The 24825-nt window shown below is 37.7% G+C and overlaps 2 protein-coding genes across 8 annotated transcripts in view; both read right to left on the reverse strand.

The window, feature by feature from the left end:
* TTC39A (tetratricopeptide repeat domain 39A) overlaps positions 1–10331 on the reverse strand; it is a 49407-nt gene extending 39076 nt beyond the window's left edge. For 2 of the 3 annotated variants that reach the window (XM_042808349.1, XM_042808342.1), the window contains exon 1: positions 10117–10331. In XM_042808349.1, the coding sequence (XP_042664283.1) occupies positions 10117–10157 (41 nt within the window). In that variant the 5' untranslated portion in view covers positions 10158–10331. Of the gene's footprint in view, positions 1–928; positions 1037–10116 lie in introns of those variants that run through there. The other variant, XM_033008761.2, reaches the window with a different exon arrangement.
* A 5430-nt stretch (positions 10332–15761) lies between these two features.
* The window catches only part of EPS15 (epidermal growth factor receptor pathway substrate 15), a 53747-nt gene continuing 44683 nt past the window's right edge, over positions 15762–24825 (reverse strand). For 4 of the 5 annotated variants that reach the window (XM_042805652.1, XM_042805629.1, XM_033008796.2 and 1 more), the window contains 5 exons: positions 24199–24268; positions 22989–23065; positions 22315–22477; positions 19563–19741; positions 15762–17669 (listed from right to left, as the gene is read on the reverse strand). In XM_042805652.1, coding sequence (XP_042661586.1) covers positions 17523–17669; positions 19563–19741; positions 22315–22477; positions 22989–23065; positions 24199–24268 — 636 coding nt within the window. In that variant the 3' untranslated portion in view covers positions 15762–17522. The remainder of the gene's footprint in view (positions 17670–19562; positions 19742–22314; positions 22478–22988; positions 23066–24198; positions 24269–24825) is intronic. The other variant, XM_042805644.1, reaches the window with a different exon arrangement.

Consider the following 24825-nt stretch of genomic DNA (forward strand, 5'->3'; position numbering starts at 1 on the left):
CAGCACCAGTGGTTTGTTTTTGTTTTTAAGAATAATGACTGTAAAGAAAAAAAGAGCATAATTATATATATGAAAAACAGGTTTATAAATTTGAGAGAAACATTATACAACATTGTTCATAGTAGTGGTAGTCATCACATTTCAGGTATACTGCATATCCTTCTGCACCCAAGAGACTCTCCAAGTGCTTTGCAAACATTGATTAGCCAAGTCTTGGCATCCGTCTCATACAATGTGCAGTATCATGTCCGCCTAACTAATCTGAGCCTTACTTATTGTAACAATTAAAACTTTGCCTATTATTGTTTACATGTATTACAATTCTTACCTGCCTTTTTAAAATCTGTGTCCCTGAACCAAATAGCATATTTACCACTACGTAAAACATATTTTCATCTGTTTTAAAATATTTAGACTAGTAACATTTTACCTGGGCTTTTTCTTTGTTTGTTTCTTGTCATGCAGGGGAATTACCCTATTCAATACAAATAAAACCATTTCAAAATATTCCTTTGAAACAGAAAGATGACAAAGAAAAAAACACTGTTGAAGCTCAAAGCACAATTAATATGTATTAATTACTTGGCATCTTTTCTGGAATAAAAATTATTAACACAGTGCCACCCCCAGCAGCAGCTAAAATACAAGTTGCACACTTCCCTCATGCTCCAAGGAAACCTGACATTTGATGTAGCTCCCAAGTAAAGGGCTTAAGACCTTAACACAATACACACCTTACATCAATGCTACAAAATTACCATTGGTTGCTGTTAACAGTAGGGAAGAAAAACTTCAAACTAGAGAGTGCTAAGCATCTTAGCAAACTGATTAGTCATGCCTCAGTGGGCTGCAGAGTCTCTCCTGCTTCCAACAGCAAGATCAGAACTGCCTCTAAGCCAAATGGAAAATGCTGTGCACTGCTACTTACCTTCCTGCTAAATCTCTTGTGTTTTCTGACATAGTCATTTGTATGTCCACTCAGCATTTAGGCACGAACATCTAGCAGCAGCACTCGGTGCTACTTAACCAGCTCTGAGTGACAGTCACGCTGCGAGCGCAGGGCAGGGCAGCGCCGGCTGCCTGCGGTCCTGTTCTCTCTGATTCGTCACGATGGATGACACGGTAAGAGACACCAGCATCGCAAGTTCATTAAGAACATATTACAAATGAGCGATTTGGAAGCCAGTCCATGACACATGAAGTTCACATATCACTCGATACTACTAACGTAGAAGGTGCTAGCAGCTGCTGGTGTATCTTCGATCCACAGACCTGCCTGAAATTAGTGGCAGCGTCAGCTATCTTTCATTCAGTAGAAACTCGGCAGAAGTCAAACATCCCTGCAATTACAGATCTGAAGCAACAAAAATTGCTGCATGCAGCAGTGGACTACATTGGAAACCTATGAACCAAAATGGAGAGTCAAACGAGGCCAGCTGACATGCAGAATTGAGGCATTAATTGCTGCAAATGTGAGAAACAGACGTGCAAGAAAGTCAAGAAAGTAATTCTTTCCAGTAAGGATTCTCTGCAAAAGAGATTTCAATCCACCAGCCAAACTGTTGCTTTTTGTTGGTTCCTGTAACTTTGGGAGGTAGTGAGACTTTGCACGTTCTTTGTAAAATATCTCTTTAATTCCATGGAAATGTGGCAAGTTAGCATAAACAATTTAATCAGTGGAGTGAGCTCATCTGGCTGATTCTGCCCAAAATAAAATAGTGTATGCTCTCAAACTGCTTTGCTGGCACATCAGCAGTACTGGTCCTGTACATAAGAAGGGTAACTACAAGCAACTAAACCAGTCATCTCTCTCTCACTGTGACAGCTGGACTGTAGAAGCTGATCAGCTATGATCTACTTAGATAAATTAGTTTCTCCAAGAGCATCTACTGTTAAAAATTATACAGGTCTTTTCTCCTATACATGGTCTTATTTGTTAGATTAGGCAAAGCAGTACCAATAATTAAGACATCGACTGCTGAAGGAAGAGCCAAAAATTACAAACAAGCGAAGAATAATTTCAGGAAGATACTCTGCAGACATTAACATACCTGATTAAATCTCTTGCTGTTTTTATGACATCCTGTGAAGGAAAAGCCTGTGCTGCATTTGGTACAAAAATTACTGTAACAGATCCACAGGCTGCCCCATTAATGACTCCATTACATGTTAGTAACAGCACTATGTACCTGGGCCACAGCAGGAGATAAAAGTCATTACCGGGTTGTTCTTCCCCAGTTGGGAATAACTACTAGTTACAACCTAAAATTAACCCAGGTGCTTCCACGACAGGATCCTAAGCTACTCTGAAAAGATGATTCATAATTTTCACTAGCTGTTTAAACAGTTTCTAATTGATACTGTATTTCTCCATACAGTCTTTAAAGTTCTGTATGGTAAAGGCTCTGAATGTTTCTGCCAAGTTCTCCAAAACTTGAGTTGGCAGGTTTTTATTTGAATAGCACTACTCTGGAAACAATTATAAGCTCAAACAACCTTCAGCATGCAACTTTTCTTTCCCCACACACATCAGTGTTTTAACTAAAAAAAAAAAAAAAAAATAAAACCAACCAACCAACCAACCAAAAACAACACACACACACACACACACCCCCACACACCCCAAAATTAAGATCTGAAATAATTCCAAATTTAGGCCATTTCCCCCTTGGTTTTAGAATCTTTCCTTTTTTTGCTTTTTGGTCTTACATGGACAGTCACATGGTTCTCATTGTGGTTTTATTATTTATTAAATCATTGCTCTCTGCCCCAGGGACCGTGACTGGGGGTGCTTCACAAATCATAACTACAGTATATCCTGCAACTTCAGATGAGACTTGATCTTCTTACTTCACTGCAACCCCCATTGTCTCTAGCTGGAAGGGCAATTTCTCATGACATCCTAGGCAATGCCATTTTTACTTAAATATCAAATCCTTTTTATGCCAACAGCAACATCAAACAAAATGAATAACCAGAACTAAGCAAAATTAAATTTATGAATATTAAAAGTAAAGAAACAGAATGTTTTTCATGGTCAAAAGGAGGAGGAGGGAAGGCTTTTTTAAGCACGGGAGTTACCATATTTCTGCATAATTTTATTTCACTGTGTGCATGATATTGACTGGTTTCTTACTATTAAGTTTACAGCACATCTGCTTTATGATTTGTCATTGGGTTTCACAGATTTCTTCAATAAAAAGGATCTTGAACCCTGTATTCTGCAAAATGCTTAACTACTGACTCATTTGACCTCAAGTAATTATCAGAACTGTGTGAAAAAAAGGTAAGTCTGAAGTTTGTGCCTTTATAGTAATGCTTTTAATAGTAATTCAAGAGCTCCTTCAGCATTGTGAAACATTGAAAGCAAGTTAAATCAGTCATATCCTAAAATATGGATGTATTTTTCTGCCAAATCTACATTATCTGCATAAGTCAGCTGAGGTAGTGTGCATGGGTAACTTCATTTGGAGGAAGAAAATAAAATAGAATCAAGCACAACTGAGCTAAACCAGTACTTGATGAGAAACCACCACAAAGAAGACGAAATGCTGGTGACTCAGCAGTTGACTCTCTTTTCTCCATTATCAGGAGACTCTTGGAGCTGGGAGCAGTGGAAGTACACCCTGTTTTCCCAAATATAGGCTAGTCCCAAGCATGTAAAGCAAGTGAGATGCAAGATCAGTGAAAAGTGTCTAATGGAAAGATCGTATTTCCATCCCAATGAAACTTCACAGCAACATCACTGTAACCATACTAGAGACCTTGTGTCTCAGGGTCTTGAACAGCACCAGCGCAATTTGGATCAGCAATGACCGACACTGCTTTCATCTTATTCAGAAACACGAACAAAGCTACTCCAGTGAATACCAACCTGGGTTCTGGGTCGATTGCTGCAATAGCTCTACCTATCCTGCACAGCTGGCCCCTGCTCCTGCCGCCCCACTGCAACATTTCTTCTGCAAGAAACCGTTCAGCACCCGCCCTTACCACATGGAAGGCAAGGAGAACACAGCTGTTTATCTGAAGGGTTACAATTTCAGTTTCCTGTTAAGTAATTCTGAAGTATTTGCTCTTGATTTGATTTTATACTTAACAATTTGGACAATACGGTGTTTTGGCCTCCTTTATTCCCTTTATATCAAAAACTCTCCGTGTAACATACAGCTTCAATTTTTGCACGATAATGCTAATCTCATGGTATTAAAAGGCAGCACAAACACTTACAGCTCTGGCAGAACAGACTGGGTTGCATGAACACATATTTTTGCAGCTCTTTTATGCTACCTGCATCAATGGTGAATACACCTGGCAACACACCTTACGACTATGATGGTAGAGAGCTCAGTATGTAAGCAGCAATTGGCATTACATACTCTCTATCTTTACAAAGAGATTATTAGAGAGGGTTGCTTCTAGTTACGTAGTTAGAAAATAAGGTAATAAATCCTTAAACAATCCCTTTACAGAGTACGAAATGAAACTGAAAAGAGATTAGTCTCACACGCCCAAAGAGCCTTTGTTTTTTCCAGAGAGGAAGGAGTAGTAAAACCATATTGCTCCCTACAAACACTGCCACTCGGACTACCAGTGTTCCATCAGTGCTAACACTTCAACCATTCACAGATGTGAGGAACATCCCAAAGCACATCTCAAAGGTCTGCATTTCAGTTCTTAACAAAAAAACATCTAAAGGCACCTCTAACATATGAACACAACCTGGCTTGCTGATATGCAGGCCACCAGGCGTGGTAGGTACTGTTGCTGACACCCAAGGGTCCTTCTCATTGCATTTTCAAAAATTTCACCACTGATTATAGACATTTTTGTCGTGACACCACTTCTGTTCTGGAGTTACTTTCTTTAGCCTTTTCAAGTTTGCCACGTCATTCCCAAATTGATGACTACTCCTTTTCTAAATGACTGCTTTGAGCAACACTGTGCTACAAATGTTCTGAGCTTGAGACTGAAAAAATCTCTACATTCAAAGAAAACAAAAGCACATCGCTTGGGAAGAATTCTTTTCCTCTTTTGCAAACATTTCTAAAACCACATGAGATCAGAAATAATCTTGGATGAACAGCACTCTCATTACCATGAAAAGGAGAATAAGTAAGCAGTTCTCACAATAATTTGTTACTATTCAGTTTTCAGACAATAAAGGAATTTCTTCATAATTCAAAAACAAATAAGTTAATGCAAGAAAATGAATTCTGCCATATCCTTTCCTGTTCTATGTGCCAAGCTAGCAATACTTCAGCATTTATCTTTCTGTGTTGATGAACACGTTTCTGGCCTGTGACTAAGACTCCTCGGTGCTGCAGAAGTGCCATTACTTCTAACAACAAAGCAATCAAAAGGTTTCATTATTCATGTTCTCCAAAGAATCTGTATAGAGACACAACCGCGATGAAATTCTGGAATTCAGGAGATCTTAATATTTCAAGTTGTACATGGAGTACGACACAGTTTATTTTTGAGGCTAACTCAGATCTGAAACCACGAAGTCGTTGATGACTCGGCAATGCCAAAGGTCTTTTGTTAAAGATGCTGAAGCTTTCAGCCCTTCTGTTTCAGCGAAAGATCACAAAACAAAGGGATGTGGCAAAGCAGTCAAGTAAGCAGAACGAAGTCCAAGGATCAGTAAATCTCTGTTCTGCCCTTGGTTCCACTGCTGTTTAACTTGAACCAAGCAGGATCTAGGTTGCATTATGTTCTCATCCCGTATTTGAATGGGCAAACAATGCTATAAATTCATTAAGATAGATTTGTTTAGACAAATAAAGAATATTGGTGTAATTTTTGCCGTTCCCTTTCCATATTCTACTGACATGACTGCTCACAGAGGGCTAAATGCAGGATTGTGGGTGATTATTCCCAGTCAGTAGAACTGCCTGCATCAAAGAGAATGAAAAAAATATATATACAATATAGTCCAGCAAATTACAAATTACCAACCCAAGCATCCTGGAACTTCAATAACCTATTGGAATATACACAGAAAAAATTAGCTCACATAGGGTCAAAATTAAACGAACACAAATATATCCAACATTAAAGAAATTCACAGGAATGCTGCAATTATGAGTAAATATTCCTCATAAATCAGTCTGTATTGATGCTTAGCAAGTTTCAACAGCTTTTCTTTTAAAATTCAAATGCTCTACAATCTTTATCATTTTGGAGGACAGGTGTGATTCAAATCATGCTTCTTCACTTTTTAAGAGTTTTACTATCTTTTTGCAACCTCACAATACCCATTTGCTCTTTTCTCAAAGTCTCTAACTTCTTACAGTTTTACTGCCTTTGGTCAACCTACACTTCTGACATAGTTAGTCTCAATTTTTAAAGGTCTAACCCTTTTCATATTAAAACTAACGATAAATCAAATAGAGCTGCACTAGACCATTGTCTTGCAATAGTGTTGAGCACATTTAGGTACCCAGCAAACAAACAAAAAAAGCATTAAGCAAAATGCAAGCTCACATCTGCCACAGTCATGGTAACAAGCAAGACAAAATCTGTGAGATTTGATTTTGCAAGGGCTGCAAGATCAAGGTAGAGGTCTGTATTATTTCTGAAATAAGATTCAGTGAGAATTCAGGAGGGATGTTATGCAATTTTCCCTTTTGGTTGGATTCTACATTACCTTGCAGTAATGAAGACTGACTGGTAGGTCACAAAATAGTTACCTATGCATCTTACTTCATTGTTTTGTAAGTCTGGTTTGTACTTTTATGCCGACTTACACTTTGCTTCTTTCAGACTTCAGTGGTGACAAACATGGAAGGGATGAAATAAACATTTTAGCCCCAAAAGGCATTTTCCTGCAGTACTTAATCTGAGCTGAAATGTTTCTTGGTTTGGTATTTGGTTTTGTTTGGTTTAGGGTTTGTTGTTTTTTGTTTTGGTTTGTTGTTTTTTTTTTTTGCATTAAATCTACACAAAGCATTTTCAAAATAAGTTACTCTGTAATATGTTTTATTGCAACCTGAAAAAAAAAATTATGCTGTTGTTTCAATTTGTTCCATTGCTGAACAGTACTTTAGGTTCTCATTAAAAAAGATATAGGAATGACACAAAATGCTTTAACAAATAGGGAACTGTTGCTTTGCCTTTAATCATGGCTTTACATGAAATTTCAAATTATGTTTCCCTGAGAGCTTCCAACAGACTGACTTCATATTTCAGAAGTCATCTTCAAAGCATACTTCATGGCACCTTGACCAATAAGAACGCCACTTTCTCTCCACCTAAATAAAAATTCAAGCACAGCACTTCAGTATGCCTTTATAACCCTCTTGAACCTGCCTATTGAATCAGTACTCTAGAACAGAAAAGAAGTACTAGTAGCAAGTTTTCTTGACACTCTGTATTTCTAAAGCCATTTTGAAGAGTTACTCTTAGGCACAGCGGCTTCAAGAAGCAGACAGTTGCTATTCTCTCTATTTCAGAGTGCAAAAACAGCTAAGCAAGTTATTTGAGGATAAAAAACCAACCAAACAAACAAAGGCAAGGCTGATTTTGAACTCAGAATCAGAGCAGTCTGGGATCTTTCTGGCAGTTTTTTTCCCTTTCTGAAAGGAAACACAGACTAGTCAAAATTAAAAATTTTGATGCAGATGTAGTGAGAAGATTTCATCAGTTCAGGGTGATCATGTTAGTTAGAGTCAAAGAGAAAGAAAGATAAAATTACATGCAAGTTCTGTACTGCATTCTATTTGAATGGCTTGAATCTCAAATGCAAATAAGTCAAGTATATTTGAATGACCATCCTAACATTCAGAGTTTCTTCTGATAGTTGTTTTTCCCACAAAAGATGACTGGAAGTTTTATTACCAAAGTGAAGACAAAAGCTGAAAATCTGCAAAATAGGAGGTCATTTTTCATCACCCCTACTCAAAAAACCTGGCATTCACTTTTCAGTTCCAACCAGTGCACTAGACCATTGTGTCCTCCAACTATGAGCTAATAATTTCAGTCTATTCCCAAAACATATCTGAAACCTAAGAAACCACAAGCTCAGCCCTGCAAAAAATCCGTCTAGGAGCTTCATCAGGATTTAAAAGGAGCATTTTAAGTAAAATGTGAACTACAATAAGGAAATCATAGAAGCATATAATAGAATTAGCAATATCTTCTCCAAAAAATAGCAAAAAGCCTGACATAGATGTTTTCAACATTTTGTAGCACAGTAACCAATACATTTGAAGCACATTACATCCTGGTGCAACACTGGAATGCAGCAGCTGGTTCCAGTAGATGGAGCTACAGAAAGGCAATGAGGACACAGCACCAAGTTCTCCAGCCGCTTCAGTAACACAGGCTGACTTTTGGCACAACCTGCCCAATCTAGCAAAATTCAGCAAACTCCTTCCTGCTTCTGAACATTTTTGCAAACATTCATCTGTACATTCAAAACTTTCTGAAGCACAATGCAGTCACAGTTGCAATCTCTCTGCCTTTGCTGCTACTACTGTCAATGCAAACACAAGACCTAGAAGTTGTTTAAGATCACTATTGCAAGCATATGGCCGACCTTCACACCCTGGAGAGTGAAGGAAAAAAAAAAAATTTGTTTATCCATTAAAGAATTACCAAGACTGAACATGTTAAAAATTGTATAAAGCTATTACAAACACTTATAAACGTGTAATTTTTTATTATTAGCAGGTCTAACATGTATTTTTTTAATCCTACACGACTTTGCTGCTTTAAGTGACACTAGATCACCCACCTCAATTCTCTGTAGTAACTCCAATATTAATGCGACCAAAAAATAAGCACTGTTATATAATCCAAAGTTCAGGAAACATCTTTTATCATGGTTTCTGAAGACAAATTAAAGTCTTGGGCTGATGTTTGCTGTTTTCAACTTTAAGATATAGGCAAAGCATGCAGCCAAAGGCAGAGCAAAACACCACTTCCAACGCTTCATGAAGAGACATGAACGGACCCTTTACCACTCTTCTAAGCAGAGAAATGGTTTGCTGACCTCTCCAACAACTGCATTCTTAAAGGTTTTTACTCCTGCATAATTATAAAGCAGATTATTTCTGAAATCTTAAGTCAAATAGGGAATCCACAAACAGGCCTTTAACACAGCCATATCTAAAATTTAACGTGCCGTCATCACTGGGGAAGAACATTATTTGCACACTGATTCAGCTTTTGAAGAAACAACTCCCTCATGCACGCAACAGACATTTATGTATTTTAGGGGCAGTGGGAGTGCACACGTGGAAAGGAGAAAGGAAAGTTATCCACCTGCAGCTTGTTCATAAGGGTGAGCAAGAAGGCATTGAGTTACAGAGTCATTAACGTCAATGTTTCACCGTCAAGGTGTGTTGCAAGCTGTGCAAACAGGAGCTCAAGGAAAGGACTTGGTCTTCCACGCTCTTCCACAGACTTTCAGAGACATGACACCGCACTTAACCAGCACTTTGGAGACAGAAGTTAATTTGCATGTAACTACTGAAGGACTGCAGCAAAGGTATGTCATTAGCTTAAGCTAATACTTTTGTCCAAGCAAAAAAAAAAAAAGCCCTAAAGTGTGAAAAAAAAAAAACAAAAAAAAAAAAAAAACAAAAAACCCAAACAGTTTCTGCCCCTTCAGTCGCTGCGTTCGGGCCGGTGAGCGGACGGACAGACGGCCGCAGCAGTTCGGCGGCAGAAGCGGGCCGAGCCCGGGCTACACCCCGCAGCACCGGCCCCCGAGGCCGCAGCGGGCTGAACCTCCAAAGGCACCGACTCCCCGCAGCCACCCGGGAGTCATTCGGAGAGGCACCAAACTCGATTTACAGGCTTCAGCCCCGAGGCAGGCTGCTTCTCCGGGAAACGAGCCGCCCTCACCCGCCTCCCCCGGGGCACCGGCCGCACCAGCGTCTCCTGCGACCAGACCCTCGGCTCCGGCCGGCACCGGGACGGGCGCTCCCGCCGCCGCTGCCCCCGCTCTTCCCACCCGGGACGGAGCGTTCCCCAAGCTTCAGGGGGAGGCAGCGCCGCTCCCAGGGGACGCCCCAGCCGGCCCCGCCGGCGGCTGTGGCGGGGAAGACCCCGCCGGCCCCCGCGGCCTGAGGTAAAACCGCGCGCCCCCTTCCCCCCTCAGCCCCGTACCGGGCGTCGCCGCTCCCGCTGTTGGCCGCGCGGGAGTCCATGGAGGCGTCGCGAAGGGCGTCCCCGGCTCCAAAAGCTGCGGGAGGAGAGGCCGGAGCCAAGGGCTGGCGGTGCGGCTGTTCCCCCGGCGCGGGCGGCAGCCGCAGCCACCTCGCATGGTGTGAAGCGGGGGCGAGCCTCGGCGCATGTTCGGGCAGGGCAGGGCCGGGCCCGGGCGGAGGGTCCGCCCCCGCAGGTGAGCGGCTGCGGCGACAGCGCCCGCCCCTCCGCCGGCCGGGCGCGGGGGGCGGCCCGGGGCCCGGCAGCCGCCCACGGGGGCAACAATGGGCTGGGGTTAGCGTTTCGCTAGTGGGGGACTCGGGGCCCGGGCTGGGGGGGGCGAGGGGTTGGAGCCAGCTGAGGTAAGGGAGGGCGAGGGGGAGTCCAGGCGGGGCCCGGAGCAGCCGAGAAGCAAGCTTGCATCATCATCATCATCATCGTTATTATTATTATTATTATTAATAATAACAATAATAATAATAATATTATTATTTAATAATAATAATAATAATATGTGTTTGAATTAGAATAATTAATTCCTAAAAAAAACAGGAGGAAAATGTATTTAATATTTAGCCAAGTTTTGAATCAGCCTGCACTCCACACTTCCTTGGACGAAGGTTTGTTTGCCTAGGTGGAGCCCTCTGCCCCAACACTCAATGGTCAGTTAAACGTACAAAAGCAGTAACACCCAACAGTGCTTACCTTTCAAATTTATCAGTTCATGAACAAAATACTTTAAATAAAGTACAAAGTTAAAAAATTAAATTACCCATTACTGAAATTAGTTTGGCCATTACATATAATAATAACAACCATGCAGCTTCAGGGTTTCAGGGATCACAGTTCAGAAAAGATTAACAGAAGAAAGGAGTTTGTGGAAGGAAATAAAGAGGGAGAAGGATAGCAAAGGTATACACGGCAGAGGGAGTGGCAGGATAAACAGAAGGACTTGGTTGACAGGAAGAAACAATGGGAACATTAATGAGAACAGCAGGTGTATAAGGTTAAAAAAAAAAAAAAAAAGAATTTATTAGCTGAACACCAACAATGTGGTTCGTGATGTGTAGAACGAGAGGTAGGCGGCAGGCCTGCCTCACGCTCCAGTGCACGGGGTGCAGCTGTTTTGAGAGAGAAGCTAAGACAAGTGAAGAAAGCTCATTTGATCAATGTGAGCATGATTCTTTAGTCTGACAACAGGCAAAAATTCATGATTGTCTTGGTTAAATCAAACATTTTAGATCAATGAGGGATGTTGTGAGGAGCGGTGACAAGCACCTTTACAGAGCTATTTTGGTACAGATACAAACCCAAGTTTATCAGCATAAAATACCTGTTACATACACTCAGTTTTTTGAATTGTGAAGCTCATACATTCCAGCTCACAGCTTTCATAATGGAGACTTCCTATGTAGTTCTGTGCTTTAGATACAGCCTATTTTCAATAGCCAGTCACTTTTATCCTAAAACATTTTTATTAATAACTACCCTAGAGTATACTCAGAATTGCTTTTTACAACTTTTAGGAGTTTTATGTTGTAGGGACAAAGTTGAAAAAGCTGAAACAGAAGGACAGATCTGCATCATTAGCTTAACTGCAGTACGAATTAGTTATTCTCCTGAGCATATTATTGTATGGTCATGAACAGAACAGTTGTTTCAGTATCTGATAGAAAAATGAAGTAGTAAATTGATAGCATATTAAGGAAAATTAGAGAATTTAAATCTATAACTACCATTCAACTAGTACTTTTACATACAGTTTTCAGGATTATGGGCCACTAGCTTGAACCTCAACTGAGTTATTTATTCAGTAAAAGTTATTACTGGATGTGAGCCCAAAATGGGATTCATACTCCAAACGTCACAGAACTGTTTGAAACTCAGAGACCCTAAACTATATTACAGAAGAGCATTTAAGAATAAGGAGGCGTTAACAGAGTATCAGATAAGTATCTTAAAAAAAAAAACCTACAAGAAGGATTTTACTTAAAAATCCATTAAGCCTTTCAAAATTAGTTTTTTTCTCTATAAGTGAGCACACCTGTTTATGGAACATCTCAAGAGGAACTGCACTGTGTGAAAAACAATCCTAAAGACCTTTTGGCTTTGAATACAGGAAGTTCAATGCTAGATAGTCTCAACAGAATAAATAATGAATCTGCCCACAGAGGAAGATCAGTCTGAGTAAGTGGATCAGGACAAATCCTTTTTTTGACTTGGGCTCTACCAGATACAAAACCAAGACAGCTGACAGTTGGCAGTCAGTGTTACAAGGATCTCTCGCTGGCCAATGCCAGGTGGGACAGACCTTTGAAGTCAAAGGTAAGAGTTTCACCTTGTATTATCAGCAAACTAAATCCTCAAGAAAATATCTTGTTCCAAGCAGCACTTCTGTCAAATGCTTATTCTATTTCCAGTTATTTCTATAGTCCTGTAGTGCAACTGGCTGCCTATACTAAACAGAGACAACACACCACCTTATAACCTCTCTCCTACCTACTGAATACACACAAGTAAAATGGGATAAAATTCCTTTTACTCTGCACAAGACTGTCTGTCTAAATTACAGCAGTTATGTAACATGATGTAAGACCCACTGTCCTTTAGAAAACAGGAAACAGATTAGCATTATGAAGTGGTTTGTCCAAAATCATTTAATAAATCAGCAAGAGATAACTAGAAACACCATCCTGACCTCTTGAATACACATCCAAACAATGCAGCATTTTTCCTCTGATCACCTGCTTTAAAAATTAATGCTTTTTGCTTTCAGTTCAAAATCTAAGGTCTTAGCAGCTCTAGATCTCTCAATTTTAGCACAACAGGAATACTTAAGTATTCTGAGCAAGGAAGGGCAATGCAGCTGGTAGTATGTATTTTCCATTATTCAAGTTTCTTTAAACTGATTGTAAATGTAAATTACTTCTGTTTCAAAATATTACTGACCTAGAATTGATGGCTTGCCACCTGACAAATTAAAAGATCCTTCCCATTGTTTCTGAGATAATAGACAAGCTAAAATTTACCGTGAAGCTCCCCACAAAGCACCACAACAAGGAATTCTCATATCATCTATCAGTCTATAAACACAAGAGGAAAGTTTTTGGTTTTTTTTTTGTTTGTTTGTTTGTTTTTTTGTTGTTGTTGTTTGTTTGTTTTTTGTGTGTTTTTTTTGTTTTGCTTTGTTTTTTTTTTTTTCCCCTCCCTGACTTTTCTCCATGTAAGAAATTCCTTAACACTATGCTGTCTTCCCTCCCTGCACGGGTACCGAGTTACAGTTCCCCACTGAGTGTGAACAGCAGCTGTCGTTGTAGCCTCAGAGCTCCCTGAAAACACAAGCTATCTAGCTGTTTTGGTAGCATAACTACTGTTGGACTGGTACTGTGAATAGCAGAGATAGCATTGTGGCAAGATGTGAAGACTGTCGGGTTGTTGCACTAACGCTTAGGTGCTACAAGCTTGGGAAGACTTTCTCTCCCCAGCTGGTAGTTGTACCTTTAGCCACTGCCTCAGAGATTGGTTTTGCTTACCCCTCCTCTCTCACCTTTAAGTTTTAATACCTACACCTTGCTGCCAACAAGGAAGACAATACACAAGTGATTCTGCAGAAAGTTCAAGAGTTCAGTAGCACTCATAGACAACTAAAGCTTCACTCCACCTGCCAAAAGGTAGATGAATCTCAAACTTGCATCAAGAAAGATCTCCAATCTGGGAAAATTACTGCCTACTTCCAGTATAAACTGTTGACTGTCCACTTTTACTTTGACATTGTCTTGTGTTTTATAACTGCACAATGCAAACAACTCCTAGTCCCTCTTACAAAAAAAAATGGATGCATCTGACAGCTAACCTTTGTGTTCACTCTAATTACCAATGGAATTAAATTCAAGAGTATTCACTGACACGATACAGAATTCCATAAAGAGAAGACATGACTTTAGTTGCCAGTGTTTGGAACAGATATATTACTTTACCAATTTTACCCTTTTATAAATTAAACCTGTATGCTCCATATTATCTGAAACCATTATCATCTAAAAATACCATTCTATCAGTATTGCAAAAACATAAGGTTGCACGTCCATGCACACAAATCACTTTGAAGATTCAGACTAAAGCATGACTAAACCATTCCAATACTAAAATTATAATTTTGCTAAATATTCAAATTCTGAAACAGTCAATTTACATTTAAGTAGCTAAATGAAACTGTTGAGAAGTTAGTGGGGAAACAACAGCAGGCAACACAGTTGACAGCTGGATGCTATTTCTGTGAAGAGATGAGACACAGTGGGTGTGTCACATGGCAAAGGACGGGAAGGAAGTCCACATAAACTGATGAAACTGTTAAGTCCAATACTGAGATCTAATACAACAGCTTTTACGTATCAAGCAGGAGGGTTAGTATCACATCAAGTCTCCTGGCTTAAAGTCCACTGTGCTGAAGCAGACAGCTTTCTAGAGAACTTCACTTAAAGTCAACCCAGTATGTCAGTCCCTTCATTAAGCATCTTTATTGCCATTTTATTCCAAGTCAGTACTTCACAGTGATTTAACAGACTTAACACATTAATCCCCCGTACATTCTTCCAATACAGTTGCTAGTTAAGTTGCTTCAGATAACTTGCATTGGAAATATAACTATCAAGTGGCCAATTCATCTGCTAGACATTAGATAATCTCTTCAATCTTTTGAGTGCAACGGTATTCTGTGAATGCAATAGAAGCTTTTACATGACAGTTAGAACTTCATAGTATAGGAAGTTAGAGAAAGACAGTGAAAGAGGATATCAAATTATTCAAGATGATTAGCAACCATCTGCAGTTTCATTACAGAGTTAAATGGGCTACACACAATTTGGAAGGGAGAGAGGGTCAAAAGCAGCACAATCAGAGGCAAAGTACGCCCAAGATGGAAATCTGACAAGGGACTTAGAAGGGGGGAAAAGGACAGCCTGCAGGTTTCAAAGAGCCTCAAGAATGCGTGTAAACCTGATAAAATTAATGAAAATATTACATTGCCTAATCCAGCTAATGTCTCATTAAAAGCAAATAGGCACAGTTATTTGGGTCCACTTAGATGAGCATATTAAAACCTTGCACTACTGTAATAAAAGGATCAAAGACATATGTAAATGGTTCTGGAACTCCTAAACCTCTGATCAAGCAGTCTCTGCCTTGATATGAAGGAGACATTATGCTGACAGATATATTTAGAAGAATCATATATTCTGGGTCAAACTAAATAGCTATTAAGCCGTATATGTTGACAGCAGCCAGTAGAGGATGCTTACACATCTTCACAGATAAATTGTACGTATCTAAACATTTGGGCTCTGCAACTCTTGTGCAGGCAAAAATCCTTGGACAAGAGTAGACTGAGTTTTCTTTGAAGCTGCCACAACTCCTAACAAAGCAAGTGACAGCTGGGATTAGTGTGCACTTCAGCTCACCTCAAAATTCAGGCAACATTTTTTCTCTGAAAATTAACCCACTCCTCCCATCAGACTACAGTCAGAACACTTTATATTGTTTGCATTACATTTAAACGTTGCTTTACAGCTCACAGGACCCTTTTGAAAAAACAGGCGAACAGTTCACACTTATGTACTTAAACTTTATTTCTTCATAATTACAGGCTATTGTTAGAATTTTTAAACAAAAGGGAAGTCTATAAATAGAGGCTAATCCCACCTGAACAAGGTTTGTTTGTTTGTTTGTTTTTTTTAAAAAAAAAAAGTTAAAACTTCATAAAGTAATGCCATTTAGCTCACAGCAGTGGTTTGTTGGTAGTCTGAGTAAAAGTACTATAGTCAGAGTCAGTAATATGAAATGTAACATCAAATGACTCAAAACTTTAAATTCCGTAAAGGAAAGCAGGAATATATATATATAATATATACATATAATATTGTGTTGGTCCACTGAGTATACATTTTTAACAAAAGATAAGAAACTATGTAATCCAGTTAAGCATATGATTTGCAAGATTAGTGTACACTCATTATAAAGATGTATAGATAAGTTATAACTATTTAATACTTGCAAAATTTTAAATTACTTTTTTTGAGCAGGTGTTTAAATGCTCATTTCCCAGTGCAAAAGAAAAACCATCCCAGTCAGGTTACCCATTTTTCCTGAAAATTTGAAAGAACTACCCTCAAACTTGTGCAACAGCAGCATTGATAGGTAACGGGAAGAGCTTAATTATACTGAAGTATGGCTGAGTTATCTCCCTTCCCCACCCCAGTGCTATGTGTTGAAACACTTCAATCTCCTCAACAGAAATACCACAGGTTAAAAGTGCAAGGAAAAATAAACAAAATCTCTTGATGTTTATGCTGCTGCCATCCATTTTTCTTAGATTGGTCAAAAGATTAGTCTTTTTGCGATTATGTTAAATGAAACTGATTCTCCAAAATGGAGTTCTTTCAAAATGAACAATAAGTTAAGTTTCCATTAACATTCTATCAATCCTATTCTGACTCAGTGACCATAAAGAAATCATTCAGTTTAAGGTGCAACTATCAGTTGGCATTCAATAAATTACATATACAGAAAACAACTGTGGTTAAAAAAAAAAAAATAAGACTACCTGTCTTTTCTTTCTATTCTTATTCATATTTCAAATTAAACTTATTAACTTGACAGTTCAGCTGCATATTTCTCAGGCAAAAGTGGCTCAAACAGCAGTGGGATCTCAATTTGACAGTCGTCTCGGCCAACAGCAAATGCACATGAATCTTCAACTTAATTGCTTTACAAAACAAAATAACAGGTCTGCCTTAAAACCTATGACCATGCAAGAAAAGCATTAAAGGTTTCAGAAAGACACACTCTTTCTGACTTAGACTCCACGAAGGTTGCTATTTCAAATCCAAACGTAGAATCTTCAATGAAGAGAAAAATCTATATGCATACATACAAAAGAAAGCACTCCACAACTCTGGCATTACTAAAATCTCTTTAGAAGGATAAAAGGTTTCAAATGACTAACTGCTTGATGGGAGACAGTCAGCCATGGCAGAATAATTGCTATGTTCACTTTATGCTCAATTACCAACTGCTGACAGATTACAGTCAAACTACAATCTCACTATCTGCATTTTAAACTGATTCGCTTACAGCTGGGAAAAGTACTTTGTTCTCCTGAAAACTTGAGAGAAATCAAATGCTAAACTTAACAGTTATTCAAAGAGTAACGAAAAGGATTGAATTTAGCAGAAACATTCACAACACTTTCAGAAATTTAAAACTTTTCATAGTTTCTTGTGTATATGTATTTCTGATTAACATTTAAATAGGTTAGGTATTCATGAAAAGGGACAAAACAGTTGACGTAAGACAAAATCTTATTCTAAACTTCATGCTTCTGATATTTCAGATTTACTGAGTGCAATAGCCAGTTCCAAGTCTTCTTGCTCTTGCTGTTTTAGTCTCGCCAATCTTTCTTTCTCTTCTCTCTCACTTTCCCTCTTAGCCCATTCAATCATGTCTTCCTCAGTAGAATACTGCATTTTTAAAAGACAAAATAAAACCAGATTAATAATACAATGATAACTAATACTGTCCAAGTCCTTGGTTTAAGGGACAACTATAGTTTTTCAAAATACTGCATATATTCTAGTCTTCAAATATTACTTGCTTTTTAATTTTAATACACTATTAAGATTAGCTTAGCCTAAGGTTTAACTATTAAGAACTGCATTGAAGCCATTCAACTGATATATTTTTATTAAATATGCCATGTTTCAAAATTCAGTATTGTATTTCAAAAAAGTTACTGAGCAGAAAGTGCTATAATTTAAATTCCAACTATTTTGGATAAAAACTGATCTATATAAGAAAAATTCTGAATAAATCTGGAGAATATTTTGCAAAATACACCCCTATCCACACTGCGGGACATCCTGATTTACCCTACTTTCATTAGGAATTATTTTTCCAGGTGACAATGACTGCAAAAATTAGCTGTATAATGACTGTTTTTAATTGTGCATATGAAAAATGCTTCTGGCAAGAAGCACCAAAATAATAAGGTAACCATACAGTTAGAAGCCTAGTAGTAATATAGAGAAAGGTCAGTGTGATACAAGAAAAAAAGAACAGATTCTCTCCATGTATATTCATGTGAACAGAATGTGAACTCATAATCATTGTACCACAGAAATCAAGTCAGAGACAGTTAAGGGTATTATCTTAAATAAAATACAAAACATAATGCTAAAGTTTGTTTTTAGTAAGCATGCAGAAGAGATAAGAGGTAGGTGAAACCCATGTCTTCATGAATGTCCCAATGTTAAGTCTGAAACAGTTATCATAATATAGTCCAGCTAATTTCTGCTTTGGACTGCTTCTTTGGGAAAAAAAATGTAGAAAAGCTTGAGTTTTCTCCATAGTTCACTTATAATTTTCAGTACTTGCAGCTGGAAAGGAATACTTTTTCCTTCATAAAGATAATAAGCATTTTTGCTTTCGCCTCTACATTTCACATTATTTTCTGCAAACTGGCTTCTCAGTCCCTCTAACTAAAACAGTGATCAATATCAGCATTTCGGAAATTATCATGCTACAAGACACAACAACCAGTGCAAGTGAATTTTGAGAGCCTGTCAATCCTCAGTTTACTTCAATCAAGCACAGTTTATTAGGCCTGAAAATAAAAAAAGCAGTATGATCAAGATACTGTAAATGCAAATTGCATTTAACAGGTATCAAGCTTGAAAGTGAGATGATGCCTTTCAAAAGTCCTACTTGCAAAAGCTCAAACGAAAAAAAAAATAGGCATGCACAAACCTTTAGATTTGCTTCTACTGCTTGGACACCACGACTTCTATGAAATGGATTCTGGTTATAAAGAGACACTTACTACTTTTTACTTCATTGTACATAAGTCTGGAATTTACTAGCCATTCCAAACTCACCAACTTATATTTCATTAACATACACTGTTATGAGGCTGTTTATCGATATTTCAGTACATTGAAATTATGATCAAACAGTTTAGTGACAGCTAAATTGAAAGTCACACATTTTGGTTTATTTTTAATTGGATAGTTAACAGTGTGCTTGTTATAGATGATTTAAATCTGCTGCATGCTCTGATAAAATGGTTAATCCCTAGAACACAGATATTTAAAAATCCCTATTTTCTAAAAGCTAGGAGGCCTTAATGAAAAAACTCACAAAAGCAATGCAATTTAAATGTTAACTACAACATTTTGCAGTATTTTGTTTTAGGAGAGCCTCAGCTGTAAACTAAATGTAAATACTGTCTTAACTGGAAGTGCTATCCCTTTTGTAAATGGCATGTGTTTTAATATTTTAAATTAGACTGAAGACTTCAGTGTGAACAATTCAAAGCTGTCATTATACTGAAACAAATGTAAAAAGTGTTTACTCACAGTACTGAAGTTTGCAAAATTGTTGGGGTCAGCCTCTTTACTGATGCTGGTGGGAGCAAATGGATCACAGAATAGATCTGCTTCTTGTTCTTTGGGAATGTCTGGGGTGGGGAAAGGCTGAAATGGATCGCTCGGTTTAAAGGAATCTGAAGAGTCTATTTGATTGATAGGTCTTTTCCCTTAGATTAAAATGAATTTAAAATGAATTTAAGATAGCAGGTAATAACATGCCAAAAATAGTAAAAAAACAAATTCAAAAGCTACTTGGAATGCAACCTCTTCTAGTAAACTAGTGGAGTTGCAGTGACTTCAGAGGAAGGGTTGCCAATTTGAAAAATGAGGTTATGGTCCATAGTTTCTTAAAGGATAATCAGATAAAAAGGAACACATGTATGTTAATGATTCAAGAACACAGTTATGTACTAATTAACTGTTTTGGGAAGATAATTTCTATCAGTTTTGAGCCCCTATTCTATCAGCACAGTATTTTTCCTTCTGCTTACCAACTGTCCATGATAATTCTAGCATGGCTCATTTATTATTTGTCAGGCTCAAGTTAACACAATTTCATTCAGAGACCAGAAATATATTTCTAATTCTTCAAACCACCATGTCCTCTCACTATGCTAACACCTGGAATTTCTGTAGTTTTTAAATTAACAGAATGAAAGAGTATTATAACAAGCAATCACAGACTTAACTATTTTGTTAATCTTTGTCTAAGTAGCTGCACATATAACAATCAGGCACAAGCCCCCACTTATCTTGTTTCTTTTTCAGCTTAACCCCAGTCAGCTTTCAACACCTTGGAGGACATTAACCCAAATACTTCCAAGAACAGTTAGGCTGAATTTCATCCCACCATTCCCTCCATATGTTACTGCTTATAGGAAAGGTTTCATTGCAGTTTCTTGAATTCCACTAGCAGGTTCTGCAAATGGTTTGACACTTAAAATGGCTGTATTTTAAAACTTGCCTCTCTTGCCATTTTAGATTAAAACTGCAGAATTGAACCAAAGTGCGTATTATTATGCGTATCACTGTTGCAAGTTAGTCTAAAAATTCTTTCGTAGACCCAAAGAGATTCTAATTTGGCAGATAAAATCCCCTCGGGAATCTATGATTTATTTAGACATTTCACAGATAACCTTGCCATGGTAGCTCTCACTCACCATGATCTGTTTCTTGAATAATGGGGAAGAAGCAGCTTCAAATGACATCGAGGGAATTTTATTTCTACATGGGGAGGATTAATAAGTATAATATAAAGTACACAATCTCCAAATCTGCCCCAAAAAATCCTGAAATGAGGATGCTTATCAGTATCCAGAAAGGCAACGGATTTCAGAGGCAAACAGCCCTTCTGCACACTTTGTAACATGAAGAATTAAGAGAAAGATTTTGGGGCATTTCTTTGCAAAAGAATTCCCTTGTTTTGAATCAGACCAAGGGAGTAATTAAAACCAAATACAGTTAGGTACCTCCATTTTTTATTTCCATTAGGAAGATAATTTATTGGGAATCATTATCAAGATAACCTCAGTAACCTTTTTAATACGTGCAAATCAAAACAGGCCACTTTTCTCTGGTCATCTATTTATAAGGATGCGGCTGTTCCACCACTAGAAGCCTGCATTCTAAAATGCAAGCAGATCTGTACACCATGTCATAGCCACTTCCACATGACGAAGTCAAAACCCCTTTTTTTGTTTTAAATAAAGACCACCATAAGAGGAAATACTATCAAACATTTGAATTATCATCACTGGTCATGTCAGCTGTTTTAATGTGATTTACAATGAAATTGATTACTTGCAAGGCATAAGCGTGAACCAGATCTCACATCAACATTAGAAATTAAACAGCTGAGTTTAAACTTTAGTATTAATACTGCTACATTTACTATGTTCCCATTCTTTCGAGGAAAAAGATTAATACAAGTTTAAGTTTCATGCTACAGTTCTCCAAAACACCTTAAGATTCATCCATATAGTGTAACAGAGAAAAAATGATGCAGTAGAGTTTTTAAAGAAAATGAAACAAAGGACAGAAACTTGAAAAAGAATAAGTTATATATTTTCCAATCTATCAAAAAAAAAAAAAAAGGGAGTGACGAGTCTGTTCTAAAATGGGCTTGTTACAACCACAAGAAGGTGCTATCTTTGATAATCATGTCCTTTCCCGCAAAGCAGAATGGTTTGTGTCACAGAGTAGATGAAAGAAATCAGCTATCACTGAACAGAAAACAGCATAGGAAATGGGGGTTTATTACTATTACATTGGCTAGGTTTACTACTACAGACCTCTGGCAAGGCCACCTGGAAAAAGTTAATCTGAAAACCTGAGACAGTCATTTAAACCTTTTTAATTTCATTTCACATTAAAACCAGAGGTTTTGCAATAGATAAAACACACTGAATTCTCCCTTTAAGCATCATTTAATGCAAGATTCACAACATATCACATTAGTAATCATTCATTTGCAGCCACACTACATTCTTGAAGACACTTGTAATAACTCCATTATTTTCCTGTTTTCTAAATTCTTTCTCTCCAGAAAAACAAACTATGATCCCAATCACCATGAAAAATTTAACTCTGAGGAAACCACCAAGAGATCAGGAATTGACTTGTTTTACATCTTGCTCATTAATTCTGAAATCAGACACTTCACCATCCCCTTGTAATTATTGTCCCACTGCCAATATAAAAAAAAGTTAATTGTTAACAACATCACAGTATCAGCTCTTACCAGGTGGTGGTGGACAGGGCCTTGTGGGAGTTCCTGTTTTGGGGGGCAGTGCAGGAGGAACATCCTCATTTTTAGCTGGTGGTTCCTCAAATAAGTTTTTTGTTATGATCACACTGTTGACAGGACCTGATGTGGAAGGGCTGAAGGGATCCTCATTGTTGGCCTTCAACAAAAAACAGCAACATACACATTTTCAGTGCAATTCTACTATACCTTCCCTTCTTTTTGCTACTGCAATGTTTATTTAGAACTTAAAAGTTTGGAATAAGACAAAAAGAAAATACTTCTGTTTGTTTGTACACATATCATCCATAGTCCAGGATACTGCAAATAAAGAAAAATCATGAAAGGTTATGATGTACAGCAATATAAAGTTGAGTGCAGTTAAACATGCAGAAGTAATACTTCTGCTGTTAAACTCAGCGAATTTTAAAAAATAAATTGTAGTATCACTTCAAATATAGAGAAAATACTTAAAGCCACAAAGATTACATTACATTCTTCACAGTGGAATTGTGGAACAATTTACTACAAAGACCTCTTTTTCAAGAAAGTCAGCTCTTATAAATTTTTAGTAGCGACAAAACTGCAGTGAAACTGTTGGTAGAGTAAGCTATGTCTTGTCACTTCAGAGTCTCATGCATTTTCTATGAGTAGCAGTAGCTTCATATTACCTTTGACAGCGTGTTAAAGTCAGCAAAGCCACTTCCAAAGGATTCATTTCCAAACACAGAGGCAAAGAGGTCTGTAGCTAAACACACACAATCAAGCAAACAGAATGAGGTTAAAAATTAAATATGAAACTGAAAAATACCCACAACAAAAAAGCAACTGTTACATATTTTGCAGCATAGACTAATTCAACAGAAATATTTTATAAGGTGGGCACTTTAAGTAGCTTTTACAAAAGCTCTAAGTGTCAAGTACTGATTAAGAATAATAATTATTCTGAACAGGGAGTAATTCAAAAGAAATACCAGTATTCAGGTTTCTCAGATTAAAAAGTTAAATTCCACTGAAAGTATCAAATGACCATATTACTGGATATTCTGCTGAGATCCATGTATATATACACAGAGAGTATTTTTTGTGTGAATGCATCCATAAATATACATACACAGACATATAAATATGAGCATGGACAAGAGCTCACTTCTGAGTGTAGGCCCACTTGTGGAATAAAGTACCTAAAACTCCTATCATCTCAGCCTAATTCAACAGTACCTTTTCATTCTTATGTGCCTCAAAACATGCAAAACCCACTATTCTATTGTAAAGCAAGAAGTGTATTGTCTTTACTCACTTCTGCATCTCTAGAAAACAGCATTTTTTTCCTGTAGTTAAACTGAACAGGCTTACAATATGAAATCACACATGGATTCATGTTTTGGATTACCACTTGTCAGTGCAACTTTGGAAAATAGGAAATTAGTCTTCCCTAAAACACCTTCAGCCCTCAGAGAAGAGACGGTCATAGGAAAAAAAAAAAAAAAAAAAAAGGCAAACTTTAACAGTAAAAAGTCTCCTGTAGTACAAAGCTATCTTGTATGTTACTTAGAAAGTAACATGAATATCTAAAACCAACCCTAATGGAAAGCAGTATAAACCATTCAAACAGTCCACACACTTAGATCAGGATATTTTACCTGCTTTAGGTAAGGCAGAGGAACATTTTTGTGGAATCAGTCTTCAGTGATATGCACTGCAGATAATGACACAGTTTTGTTTTATAAAAATACTCCCCTGCAAACTTGCACCTTGTCATACTTTATAGGAAAACTCAGAAGCTCCATCACAAAATCAGTTAAAAGACTAGAAACAAAAGTAAGCAAAAGCAAATAAAAATAAAACCCCAGAAGTCTGATATGTATTATCTGCTTTTACCTGGATCATTTGATGTAGTAACAGTTGTTCCACCAGGAGCAAAAGGGTCATTCTTCTTCGATATCTCTGTCTAAAATAAAAAATTCCTCTGGAGGGAAGTTTGTTTTTCAGCTTAAAAGATTCCTCATTCTAAGAATACAACCACAATTTATCTCAGTTTATAAGTTTTAAGATAAAGTATTTTGGAAGTAGCTTTTATCAGCTTCAGTGAACAAGTCTGTTAACAGAAACTCCTCCTCAAAACAGTGACAAAAACTTTCAAAGAACAGAAAAAAGGTATAATATGTGCAACACACCTGGTAACTACTAATGCAAAATTTAAGAATATTTACCGCTCATTTTGGTCTCAGATTTCTACAACCAGAGCCATCTTCATGAAGACATAACTACAAGATACCAACACCACAAAGGTGTAGTAAAACATTTAGGATGAATGTTAACTTCACTTTGGTTCAGAAATACAGATCTCAAGAATCCGCTGCCAATCCCCCATCACAGCTCTGATCCCCCTTTCCTCCCCCTTTTTTTTTTTTTCCTTCTTCTGTACTTATCAGACTGTAATATGAGCAAGAATTGGTTATATTAGAAAATCGAGACTTGGAAAAGGATAGTGTGCTAGGTACAGAA

The sequence above is a fragment of the Tyto alba genome, unplaced genomic scaffold (genome assembly GCF_018691265.1).
Source record: "Tyto alba isolate M040663 unplaced genomic scaffold, T.alba_DEE_v4.0 Super-Scaffold_1000006, whole genome shotgun sequence".
NCBI classification, from domain to species: Eukaryota; Metazoa; Chordata; class Aves; order Strigiformes; family Tytonidae; genus Tyto; species Tyto alba.